Genomic DNA, 13976 nt, shown 5'->3' on the forward strand with positions numbered 1-13976 from the left:
TTGTTTGAATGTTTGGTGGAAATCTGCAAGAGGGAACAATGATGAAAGAACGTTAAATTTTTGGTTTGATTTTGTACTATCGATTCGAAAAAGCGTGTTTGATTGCGTCTCATTTTTTTTAACTCAACGTTATTTTTGTCTCATGGTGATTTTCTCTATCAGTCAATCGTAAATTGTTCAAAAAACATGGTTCTATTTTTTTGAATTTCTCGGATCTCTCATGATTTTTTAACTGTTTGAAATTTAATATATTTTACATTTATTTAGATGGTTCGACAATTTTCAAACGGCATTTCAACGATTAAGAGAATCAATCTAGCCAATTAGACCCTTTGAACAACTTGTGATCGAAGTGATTACTGACTACCCTTACCACGTTGAACGGTGGTCAACATCACCAGAGTACGCCTCCTGCGATCTATTTCAAACTCAAATCAGTCACGAACCTCTTCAGAATCATCACTGTTTTTGTTATTATTTTCAGTAGGCGGTGCCTTACTAATAATTTTCATCAACTTCCGTAGCAACGTTCAACGTGCTTCGCCCGCATGTGAACGCGTGTACAAACTGACACTCTAAACGGATAATTAAATTCATTGACTGGTAAGTAACAGCAATCCAAATTGCTCCCACAAGTATCCTAACATTCTTACTGCAAATTTCTAAGCTTTTCAGGCCGCTTTCGAGAGAATTATCCAATTAAGGTAAAAGCGGCTGATACGCTCCCCCTGGGATGAATTTAAAAAATAAAGACATCGGCAGCTTGGACGGGTAATGAACGTTTTTATAGCACGTGTTGAACCCATTATGGTTGGTTCTTATATGCTTGTACAAGTTGTTCACAGAAAAGAAACCATTTTAATGCGATTGTTTGGATGCCTAAATAGTGAAACTTTTCGCATTTTACTCTTACATCCAAGCGGAACAGATTCCTAATTCTGATAGGCTAACCGCGACTTGTCGGAAGGAACGGATTTTTTTTTCAGCTCAAATGGTGGCATGCAATCCCGTAAAAGCTCTCCCCATTAATTATTCATCACAAAGCAAAACCGCAAACCGGTAGGTTATAGATGTTTTGAAAAGTAATTTTGTTAATGTCACTTACACGACACTTGGAAGGAAGACCTGATTTGGCGACATCATCATCATCCTCATCATCATAGTCGTTACCTACTTCTTTCATGTATATTAAATTTATGACCGCGGTTTTTTTTGAACAGTTACTACCGAAGGGGTTGCAATGCAATCTACCGCAGTAAGTTGATGGGTAAAGGACATGAATTTAGAGTTTGTCATCTAAGAGATTTCAATACCTGCAGTTACCTGATGGCATTTGCTTGGGATGACAAGTTGTATTTGGATTTATGTGGCAAAGTCAGTTCTGATGAGAGGAAGTCGAAACGCGAAGTAAACAAGTTACAGAAGCTCTACTGAAGTTTATTGAAAGTGCATTATCACCGGAGTGAGTGGTTTTTTTTCACGAGTTTTTATCGCTATTCCACTTGTTCATTTTTGGATATGGTTCCCTGTTGCACTGCTGCAGTAAAACATATTGTGAAATACTCAGCATGTTTTTTAGATAATGAAAATTTGCTTTTGTGAAAATATTGGTACCACATATAAAAACTCTACGAAATGATGAAGCTGATTGGACGACCCGAATGTAATCGATGCACCGACGCATACCTCCATCGGGAAGCATCCCGAAACACTGCAATGCTCAACGAAATTGTTGACCAACGCTAAGGGCGCCAGCCTTAGGGAGAGAGGGCGCAGAAATCTTTATTTGCTTTATGAAATGGCTACGGATAAACTGTCCAGCATAACCAGTTCCAGATGTAAGAAAATCATGCGACTGAACATACTATACGAAGGAATCGAAGATTGATATATTACGTAGTGTGGAAGCATGTCCATTAGGCGGTAAACACAACAGCCACAGAAGTGTTGTGTCCCACACGTGTAAACAACCGGATGCTAAAGCTGGTTCGATGCTAGGTGCCAAAAAGCTACGGACGAAAAAAATCAGGCTAAGAGCCGAATGCTTGCAGCGGCTATACGCCAGACCCGGGAACAATATGGTGAGTTGAGGGCTACCAAGAGAAATAAGGCACAATGGAAAAGTACTCGCTAAGACCAAGGGAAGCTTTGCCAGGAATGATGCGCGACAATTTTACAAAACCTATCAACAACGCGAGGAAAAACACCCCGACACCGGTCATGATTAAAGACCGGGACGGGAATCTTTTGTCAGATTGTACAGGAGTGGCTTTTAGGTAGAACAAGAAATTTTCGAGGGATTGAAAGCGGTAAGACCGTTGGAAAGGACGGAATCCAGGTCAAACTTCTAAAAGACGGTTGTGACCGGCTGTATGAAGCAATCCACTGTTTGATCGAGATGATCTGGATGTGCGATTATGTGCGGGGTACGATCGGTCCTTCAATGTTCGGCAAAATTATAAACTTCTGCTCCGGTAGGCAGGCTGCAATCCAGATTTAGACATATCACAGTCTAAACTAATGATTGAATAACGAATTAAAAGAGAAGAACTTCACATTGCCAAAACTTTCTACCTCGTTTGGGTGCCTTGACATTCCGGTATTGCTTGTAATGAATGAACCGGCGAATTGACCATGAGCATCACTAGGCTAGGTAATGCAAACCTGGTAAAGTAGCTTTAACGCAGGGATTTGTTCAAATTTCGTAAATATCTATATACAATTAATGTGCTTTGAAAACATTCTTAATTCTCACAACAAATGCTGACCCGTTTGCTGTAAAAATGTGCTCAAATGCGAGAAAATTTCTCTATGAATGCATTTGCAGTCCATAAACGATTCAAATTATTTCAAATTAAACTAAAAACTATTTGAGGCACAAATCCCCGACTATGTACGGGGAACGTGCCATTTGAGCCAATATATTCTGATGGTACATTTATTCATGTGTTTGTTGACCAAAAATCGTGTGAACATGTGACAATTTACCCAATTTCTTTAAATTGAAACGGTCGGAACGGTTGTCCTCGTATCTTCCTCATTCAGGATTCAAAACGGTTCGGTAGTTGAATGAGTAAGTAAATGAATAATTTGATTGTCGTTTAATTTTGAATCATCTTAAAAGCCTACCCTGCACAGTGGCTTTAGCCGTTAATATGGTCACAAGAAAAAACACCATGGAATTGCTACAGTATTTTCCAGGATGCTTTTCATCACTGACTGAAATAGAATAAAATAGAAAAATCGCGTGAAAATAGAGAAATTTTACGATTCTACGACCGGTGCCCAGAATTGTCGCCTTTTCTTCGAAATTTAGATTTTCAAGCTTAAAAAATTCAGTAGTATAGCAGGAAAAACAACTTCGATCATCATATTTATCGGTGAAACGATTCTTCAATTTATTGTTACTAAACATGTTAGCTAAAACCTTAATAACTAAAACATCACTTAATTTAATCCAACGCAAAGTTATATAACCCTTTAGTTAGACAACTTATAATACCAATCACTTCCCGTTTTGGCTACCACCGATTTTGTCAACATATTTAATTCAATCGATAAATCAATTACGACATTTTTAAAAGAAGGAGGATTATTGGATTTATTTGTCAAAATTTGTGGTAAAAATCAAATAGAAACATCTGATCAAATCACATTTAAATTTAATCAACTTGCATAAAACTACATTTTTCATTTACATACACGTTTAATGTTGTGAAACTGATAAAACTTGCAACTTAATATAAATCATCTCGCGGTGGCACGTTTGAGTGACTCTAGCTGACGAACTAAGCCAAATTGTTGTAAATTCTTTCTTTGCCACAGTTTTCTGTATCTTATAAATACAAAATATGCAAAAATAGAGAAAACCGATTTGCACAGCATGACTCCGATAAGGAAAATTTACGCAAAGTAATAAGAAATGGTTACGAGGTTCAGTATCGAAACTAAGAAGAAATGTTCTAACCTGTTAGGGTAACAATTTATATCCTTTGTGGAAAATTACCTATTAATTATTACTATCTCCTTAGGGTGTATTTGTTTATGCAACATAACTCACTGTTTTTGGGCTAATTTTTATTCGTTCTGATAGGTGTAGTAAATATTGTATGATCGTCAAGAGATATTGCTTAGGTAGGTCACCGCTCTTCTCTTGCAAAAATACGTGGTTAGATTTTGCTGCCCATCGGCGACGCGGTCTGTGCTTGTTTTAGTTGAGGTGGAAGGCGGACATCGTTATGAGATAGAGAGTGACACACCACGGTTTAAACCAGTTAACGATATTTCCGAAAAGTTTACCACTTGTGAGCGAAGTGAGTGAGTGTAACGGAGAGACTTCCGTCGAAAAGGAAGGAAGTTTTCGCTTTTCCGGCTCACCGCAAAGGATCGTACCCACCTGCTCCTCTCGCTGTACAGGATAAATCGAACGAGCCTTGTTCTCCTCCACAGTTAGCAGCCAAGAAGAGGGAAGCAGGTAATGAAACGGTCTTGCCTGGGAAGAACTCTGCAGTGTATTCCGGAATTCTTTGTGGAGAGCATAGAATCCAGTGATTCGGCACCACCGTCGCTAGAGAAGTTCCAAGAAACGATCCAAGCTCATCTCTCTAGCTAAAAGTTAAGTACCAATGCCAGAGCAGATAATGACCGCCTGTGAACACCGCCTGTCTTCCGGACTACAGTGCAAAGAGTAATTTGGAGTTAGTTTATTTACCTTATTTGTTCGTTGTTAATAAGAAAATCCGAAAGTCTTGGTACAATTTCCTATGCCGCCCTGTCAATAAGGGTCAGCCGGGCAACTAAAGTAAGAACCCATTTAGTGGGAAAACCCCTACTTGCAATCAGTCCAGCTTTTGTCAACTTAAAATACACTAAGAAAAACGGGTCATTAGTATAATTGGTCGGTGTTAAGTCAGACCGGACTAAGTCGCAAAACATCAAAAAATGAGATAATGATAGCTCTGGATAAAGAATATCGTCAGCTACATTCGACTTTTGCCAGATTTGAAGTATGTAACAATAAACAAGAATTATGGCAAAAATACGATGCTGCGATAGAAACTTTAAACTCGTTTTTCTCGATATCAATATTTTGTCACTTAGTCCGGTCTGACTTAACACCGACCAATTGATTTTTACAATATTCCAAAAACAAATGTTATCTTTTCGAGCTGCGATCTCAAGCTTGTTTTACGAGGATAAATAAATCGAATATTATTGTCTGGCCGTAGGATTTCAAGCACGCGATTTGTTACTTCGCGTGAAGATCTTCTTTCTTGACGGAGAACCATCAGCTGCGTTGCCAACTGTTGCTTATGCCAGCGATTCACAACCTGAGGTCCGCGGACCCCTTGGAGGACGTGAATTTTTTATCTTTAAATTCATTTATTTGACGCAGCTCATAGCGGTAGCCTAACGGAGCCTTTTGTTTTTGATATGTATACAAGATGTAAAAAATAAAAAAAGAAAAAGATTTTTTTTTTTAAATCACGGAATAACATAAAACGATCTTCCAAACGCCCTTTTCTGAATCTATGCATTGCTCATCCTTCAAAAGCGGATGGCCGTCGCGTGATGAATCTGATTTTTCATCCGTTAGGCTCACTCCCATCTTCTAACAAACAAATTTGATTAAAATTTAATACTTTTGGGAAACATCTGACGAGAAAAAAATTACGTTTATACTCAAGCGATGCCTACTTCGATTTGTCTTACAGGCAATTCGACGTAAAAGTACACCTTTATCACACTTTTAAGCAGTTTGCAAAGTTGTGCGATTGTTGATGCACAATTCTTCTCATATTTCAATTATTTGTTGTGTCCCCTAATTTAAACATGAAGTTCAAATTTTAAACCAACGAAATGGACCTTTAAAGGATTTTGTATCGAGTTACAACAACTCTGATATAAGGATCAGATACTTTTTAGGTTAATAAAAAAATACGCTTCAATTAAATTATATCTATCGAAAGTCTTTATCGATGTTTGCTGAATTTGATAAATTTGGAAATGATTTGGGGTATATGAGCTGAACGTTTTGAATCTGATGTACGATTATATCCGCAATCGAATTTATTTTTCTTAAACAGCTTTAGCAGTTTCCAAACTACATTAACCTAATCATAGCACACATGGGTTTAACTTGAATTATTAAGTTGAAACAAATGCATCGGTTCCTGCCAAAGATAACTTATCATTTTCTAAAATACCAATTATGCACTCTTCGAGCACACATAGTTCGCAATTCTCGCAGGCTTCTTAAGAGCACCGAAAGCTGCTAGTTTATGCACACTTATTGTCAACTGGGGAAAATCATTAAACCACTACTCAAGTCGAAAATAATAATTATTACATAGTGGAAAATTCATCAACTTACATACATTATTCAGTAGGTTGAATGGAAAACGCAAAGCTTATCGGTTATAAACTGTTGCAATCCTCGCCGTCCCACCGGTTCCTGGTCCACCTTTTACGATATCGCCTTGCAATAAACCATCGAATGACACACCGAACCACTTATCAAGCCAATAATGGACTATAAAATAATCACCACTTCTGATAATTCGCACCGGAAAGCACTGTTTTTAAAGCACAACTACTAAAATCTAATAAATCGAGAACTACCGTGCCACTATCTCTTTCGCATCCAGCCACCAGGCGTCTCCTTCCGGCTTATTCCGATTTCTGTTATCCTGCCGTTTCAGGCTACGAAACCACAGCCCGAGCCTCACCGGAGTTTTAGTTCGGAAAGATCTTGCTGGGACTACACTGGAGCAACAAATGGTTGAACCTGAAGACAATGTTGTACCTTTTATATCAGCTACCTACCGTCCGCTGCTGATGCTCTGTACGAGAGTTTACCATACACGCGTATAAATATGTATACGAAGCACGCGTGATAAACACGAGGAACAACACTGGAACTGGATGGGGTAGTAAATTCTTGTTGTCAGTGGTTCAGAAGGCAACACTGATAGCGGTGGGCAGCCAGTAGCAATAGCAAAACAGCGTTGTCCCGAAATTACCAACCTTTTGGCATCATCGTCATCATCACCATAATCATTGTCATCATCGGCTATAGAGTGTAGAATATCAGCCAAAACCGAAGTGATTCCGTAACGGGTTAACATTCTTCCCCCGCATAGCAATAAACAGGGTGGAAACTGTTCTTGAAGCACAATGGAAAGCGCGTACGTTCTGTCAGTCGCATTTATCAATCGCTATTTTCGAGGATTTGAAATTGGCAACGGAACGGGCGGGGTCATTGGAATCGTTCGAGTTTAATCAGTTGGATTATTATTGAATTTAGCATTGAAATGGTCGCTTAGATTTCTATTCTTTATTGTGGAGGTGTTAAATTAGTGCATTTTTGTAATACTTAACCCTTTTCATGCCAATGTTATTTATAAACTAAAACCTTTACGTATAAATAGTTTATTTACTCTTCTAATAGGAATCACTAATATTAACAGCTGGGACATCACTGGCCATTTAAATACAAACAGTTATTAGTATATGTAACTAGTTGTTAACGTTTAATCTGATTGCTTCCCGCTGGAGCAGTGCTGCCAGAGCCGGTTACGGATGACGGCGAAAAACTGAACTTCGACTGACTTCAACTATCTATTTCATGCAATTATACTATCGTATACAGACTAGGAGGATTGTAATGACTAACATTAGCATTACGAGGGAAGCACCAGTATACTTAAGGAAATGGAACTAAAGAAACCTTAGTCCTGAAATTCAAAGATGCTTGGTCCTGGAACTCAAGGATCTTATTAGGCGCAAATGACTGGCTGGGAAGGGACGCATTTGAATCTACTTGTAGCATCGGTTATACAGGAGTAACGTATGCATTTCCATAAATGAACTATTTTTTGTATTTCATCAGGCGAAATCCTGCCGCGCACAGTGGCATTTTATTTTGCTCTCAGTTCGAATACCCTTTTCTCAAAATTTTACGATAATCGAATGAAATATCAATTTTTAACATGTCGTTGAAGCAAGTCAGGTCGAAGATTCTTGTTGAATTCAATTCACAATTTTTAATACCGCTGAACTTGGCGATATTTTAAGAACTACAAGGCCGGTCGGAGTAATTTTGAGTTCATTGGAAAGCAGAATGATTTTGCTAAGCTATCGATAGCAGCCTTTTGTGTAGAAACTAATTATGTTTGTTTTTATGTTTCTGCATTAATAAATTAAATGTAATATCAGTGATTTATATTTAGACGCCTTATAGTTTAAGAGTTGGCCTCCGATGGATCACTTATTATGAATCTGACTCAGAATATAGTGTAGTTTCAAGTTATATAGGTCTCATTTTGCGCATTTTTGCGTTAAGAAAATAATTAGCATGTACTTGAAAATAGGATTATGGAGACGCCGTGTAGTTCACAAAGCTTCTTACAAATGAGTTACCCAAAACAACTTCACATTATGGAAAATTTTATGATTTATACTAGTTTTGGTACCCACTTCTGCTATCTAATTTGATTCGCTACTATATTGACGTGTATATTAACTCTTGAACTACCACTGCTTTCACATGGATCTACTTAAAATAAAAAAAAAAGAATTATGGGATTTCCAAACTTAGAACTAAAATAGTGTCAGTGACCCAAAATTAGTTAAAACCCCGATTTTTAGTCATATAAAACAAATTTTTATAATTTTGTCACAACTTTGTATGAAGTGGAGCCACTGTGCCGCGTTGTGGTGGATCCACCTATGCCAATCGTAGCAACCCTGTTGTATACAGAAAAAGCTGAAAGCGTTATAAGTTGATTGGCAGCAGCCATGGCGAAATAAGTCCAGTTATTACGGTCGATGGTTTGTTTGTACTGTACTCGACCCCGCAACGCAGAAGATGGACATCGTGAGGCACTTCAATTCGGTATTTAACACAACCTCTCTCTTCAGGAGAAAAGCGAGACCGTCGAACAGAAGTCTGTTCCCTGCGCCTTGGTCCGGGAATGAGGAGCAACGCGGCCGTGTATCAGCAGCAGGCAATTACCCAAAAGGAGCAACTGAAAGTGGTGACGAAGAACGCTTGCCCTCTCTGATTCGCCCAAGAACGTCAAACAAAGGATCTACTCCAATAACTTCGTGATCCAAATGAAGAAACAACTGATTACCAAGGTTACGAAAGTACTGAAGCACAAATCAACAACCATCTTTTCATTGGCCATGGCTAAGGTTCTGGTCAACAGCCGCAAGGATGCCTGTCGTCAAATCATTTTGTAAACGGTTTAATAAACGTCGGATTTAAGGAAAATTTGTCCACTTATTTCGCATTTTTCACTCCAGATTTGTTGCTGTATTGCGAATGGGTTAATGAAGAACAGTAAATATATGTATGAACGATATGTAAACTAGGCTCGATAGCGGGATCCAAGACAAGTTGTCTTGAATCATGTACACTTGGAATAATATCAGAGGTTACTTCAAGCTTTTATTCACTCCTATTCGACAGTTCTCATGACGCCACCCGCGTTACGACGTGGTAAGGCGAAATTTGTGTCGAAGGGGATCAATTGTGATTGTCTGACGTGGTGACATCGTTAGCATTTTGGCTAAAAATCGTCAGACAGCCTCGATTGATTATTATAATAGAATACTCATGTGCAATGATAGTAGGATACTGCAAAAACAATGGTTAACACACACAGATTTGTTAATGTATTGCGTTTTTGAATCCATTCTTTGTAGAACGAATATTCAATAAAATAGTGTAACTTTCTCATAAATGGGATAAGTATAGGCACAACTACACTATGTAGCCTCCACTTTGTGTAATATGTTATTGTGGAGTAGCAATAAATAAATTTTTTTAAATATTTTTTACTGAAAACAATTTGAAATTTGAAACAAAAAGTGGTTCTTAATAATAGTACAGAAAAAATTCTAATGAGCATCGGTAATCCCTCAACCAAAGCCGAGGTGTATCAATGGCATGAATTCTATAGTTTCCTGAGGAAAATCAGTCCGCTATTGGCCAACCAGTTCGATGGTATGCGACACGCATGGTTGTCATGGGCAACCATCCAACCATTGAGTTCTTGTCGGCCGGTGTCACGAACACTAATGCAGTTTTCTGGTTGAAAACAATCCTATTTGCTTTTGGCATCTTTGTTTATTATTTTCGACCAGCTAGTGATGTAGTATTTGTGTCATGTGACGTGTACGTACATGCAGGGGCGGAGAAACACTTTACGCCCGAGTGGGTAGAAAGCATAGGGTGAGGGGTCCATTAGTAATGATTTTTTTCCCTTTTCGCAATGCACACGCTTACATTACATTCACATTAGGTCACGTTCGTTTATGCAAATGAAATTGTGGTACATCGATGTTTTCAAATGTGTGTAGGGCGAGATACATGCGTTGCATATCTAAATTTTTTGTAATGGTTCAAAATTTCGAGTGGCTTATTACCCACTCGGTTATTTTCGAGTGGTACTACCCATACTACCCATGCTTTCCGCCGGCCCTGCGTACATGAGCCGTAGAAAAGTCTTTAAGACCGAACAGCCATAAAGTCTGTTGTATGCGGGACCCAAGGTCATTCTACATTCGGGCCGCGAAGCGAACGCGACAACTCTTCCAACACCAAAGGATAGTGCGAGGAAATCGAACTAGATTGCGCACTTAGGGACAGCAACCATCAAGAGGTGAAAAAATAGGCGACGCATATACCACGGGTGTTGATCACGTGAAAAGCCGAGCGGTACATAACCAGCAGTTCGCGTGAACCAGCGCGTCCGTTTCAGTTGCTAGGAGCAACCACGCTCGAGCGATCGAGCGACCGATGTAAGAGCGGTGCGCAGCAATTCACGGGAAGCAGCGTACCCTTCGCGGTTGCTAGGAGCAACAGTCCGAACAACCAATCGATTACCAGCGACGCGCATTTCAGTGTGCAGGACAAAAGCATACCTTCCGCAGTCGCTAGGAGCAACCGCTTTCGAGTGTGCAATCGAGCTCTTTACCAGTGGCTAGCCGCCCTTTAAATTTGAAATTTTCCATAAGAAATTCAAATTCGTAATTTTTCTTCTGAAGTTAAGAATTTAAATAAGGAATTTTCCTTAAAAAAAGAATTAAATCAGAAATTTTCTGGTACAGTTTGCTAGAGGGCGACTCGACCCAACGCAAACGGGAGGAAGACTCTAAACTACGCCGCAGTTCCGGAAGTTACAATAGTTATTATACATGTGTTAAAATTCACTTATTTCAATATTTGTATCTCAAATAATCTCTTTCCTATTTGGAGAGGAATGTTAATTATTTTTTGTTATAATATTAGATGTCCAAACGCAAGTTTGCGTTGCGTTGCGTTGCGTTGCGTTGTGACGATGATTTTGGCGGATTGCACACTGACTTCATCATGTTTGACTGCTGATTATCTAATAAGAGTTGCTTAGGAAATGGTAAGTAGGAATTCATACCAATTCGACCCATATTAAAACCTCAACAGCATGATAGCCATCATTGCCGGCCGCCCCCATCTCCATCGTTCACGGGGAAGGATAAAGGATAAGCTAGCCAGGAAGTGTTGATGCTCCACCTACTTAACGGAAGGACGACGATTCATCAGACTCTTCCATAGGTGTCGCGGAGTTGGTAGTTTGGAAGGGTATCAGGTCTAGGATTCGCTCCAAGCAAGCGATGCGACCTGTAAAGCATATTTTATTACGTAGTTGTTTAGTTAGTCTTCGAGTGCACGATCACTCGAAAAAGAGATCTTCTTTAGTTTTTGGTTTTTTTTAAACTCTGGGCAGCCGGCTACCGAGAGTATACTATGTTCCCTAAACAAAAGCAATTTGAACTCCACTCGAAGTGACACATTATATAGGCAAAAATAGCGCGAGATGTTATAAATCAGGGAAAGTATTTCTTATTTTCCATATCAGATTTGTGGAATACAAGTATACGAGCGATAATAACGAACACTGGAGGGAAATATAAAGGATTGTTAACCTGATGCACGGGCTTGTTAGCAATAACGGAGCTTGAAATTAGGTTCATAAAAACAGACGCGGCGAATTTTCAATACGTATTGACCCGTGATCATAGATACTAGTCAGATCATTCGTATTGGGGCTAATTTCCGATCAACTATTCATTTTTACGGCAATGTTTTCTCGACTAGATCTGTTCGCACCCTCTCATTCTGCTACTATCGGCAGAAGGCTGATAGCACCCAGTCGTCGCCGGTCTAAGGACCAAATGTCATCAATAGACTTAGACTCGCGTGGAGGCATGAGATAGGAAACTTGTGAGAATTTTGTTATCCCACCGTTTGACGACCTAGATGTCCAAACGCAAGTTTGGAACAAAAACTGTTATTAGTACTCGTCGCTTTTGTACTATCTTGTAACAAACACCATTTCCGGGTAACTGAGTAAGATATGCCACATTATTTAACTGAAAAATGTCAACAAAATGGCGCTGTCAGAATTTTGAAATTCTGCTTGGTTACTGAGGTATAGCGATAAAAGGGATGGGAAACTGTGAGCTTTTTGCTTCAAATCGCTGTATCTTGGGATTGGCTCATGTTATATTACAGTTTTAAATGAATGTTTTTAGGTGTAAACATGTCTGAGAAACACAATGGAATAATAGTTTTCAAAATAAAAATTCATGCATTGTGAGAAAGATGCAGTTTTAGGATTAAACTGAAAATATTGCATGTTTGGCAACACTGTAACCCAAGAATACTATGGTTTTCTAAATTCAATTGATCAATTTCCTTTAAAATGCCTTTCATTTCTGTATTAAGCCATGCATCAAGCCAAGACAACTAAATAGAAATAAAAATGAAACCTTGCTCCCATTACGCTTACCTTCAATACTGATGATACGAGCCAAACGACAACTAGGTCACAGAGAACAGACATCCATGATCGAACAAATATGGTAATAAAATTTGTGTAAATTTTTGAATGAATATTAGTTAAAACACTATCGCCGCCACACCAACTTGTCGCAACTATCCATCAAATCCATTCCGGAAACGTTTCGAAATCCTGAATGGATTCAGTATGGAATCTGGCTCAAAGGAAACAACCGATTCCGACTTAATCGGTTGATGCATTTCAGCTGGAATCCATACTAAATCCTCTGAGAAGTCCGAATCGGTTCCAGAATGGTTTGACTGGGTAGAGGTACAACTGCTGTAAATTCAGTCGAACCCGGCCACTAAAAACATGACGACAGTAGCGCACCTAATGGAGACATCCCAACTAGCTTCGAAAACGTTAGGGATTTTTACACAAGTTGAATGCTGAAGATGGACGTCTATTCTCTGTGACTAGGTTGTAGAATCTAGACCGAAACAAAGCTTGAATAGTATCGAAAGTTGGCATCATTGAAGATAGTGGGTTGAAGAAACGTTTTTCCGTGGCTTTAACTCCGTGAGAGCGTACAGACCAAAATATATGACCTTTAAACTATCCAGGTCGACCGATTGAAATAAACTGTTTTTGGTTTTTGGCAAAAGCGAGAAAATAATCACAATCTCAGAATAAGCTACGTACCGCAGTGCTTCATAAATTTTCAATTTTCTCATGCAATCAGTTGCTCATGCACCCACCCCAGCGTTTGGCCTTCCGGCGTGCAACACAACCAGTTGGCCCGAAATCGTAGATTTCGCAGCAAAGTTTGCAACGAGAGGGCGTCATTTCCTTCACCACAATACGGTAGTCAATGTTTGGAAAGTCGGAAATAAAGAAATTTATCATCACAATAATAGCAGTGGTTCTCAATTCAACATACCCCCGCATACCGCGTCCTCCACCCATTCAATTTAAGAAGCAACAGAGCGGCGGTTGCCGTAGGTTAAACAAATATACGTCATATTGCTTGATTCGGAAGCAACAACTGCTTGAGCCCATTCATCGGGTTCAGCCTGGCATGGTCGGATAATCTTGCTATATTACGGGATATGGGTTTCCATCAGCTGAGAGTGGAAAAATCAACTC

At 39.2% G+C, this 13976-nt stretch overlaps 1 protein-coding gene across 2 annotated transcripts in view; it reads right to left on the minus strand.

Moving 5' to 3' along the window:
• LOC131676627 (uncharacterized) overlaps positions 1–6792 on the minus strand; it is a 36422-nt gene extending 29630 nt beyond the window's left edge. The window contains exons 1-2 of one of the 2 annotated variants that reach the window (XM_058955823.1): positions 6378–6792; positions 1–23 (exon numbers count right to left, since the gene is read on the minus strand). Coding sequence is in view for 1 of the 2 variants with exons in the window: in XM_058955822.1 (XP_058811805.1) it covers positions 1–23; positions 6374–6379 (29 nt within the window). In the remaining variant the exon portion in view is untranslated. Of the gene's footprint in view, positions 24–6373 lie in introns of both variants that reach the window. The other variant, XM_058955822.1, reaches the window with a different exon arrangement.
• Between the last annotated feature and the right edge of the window lie 7184 nt (positions 6793–13976).

Source organism: Topomyia yanbarensis, chromosome 1 (genome assembly GCF_030247195.1).
Source record: "Topomyia yanbarensis strain Yona2022 chromosome 1, ASM3024719v1, whole genome shotgun sequence".
NCBI classification, from domain to species: Eukaryota; Metazoa; Arthropoda; class Insecta; order Diptera; family Culicidae; genus Topomyia; species Topomyia yanbarensis.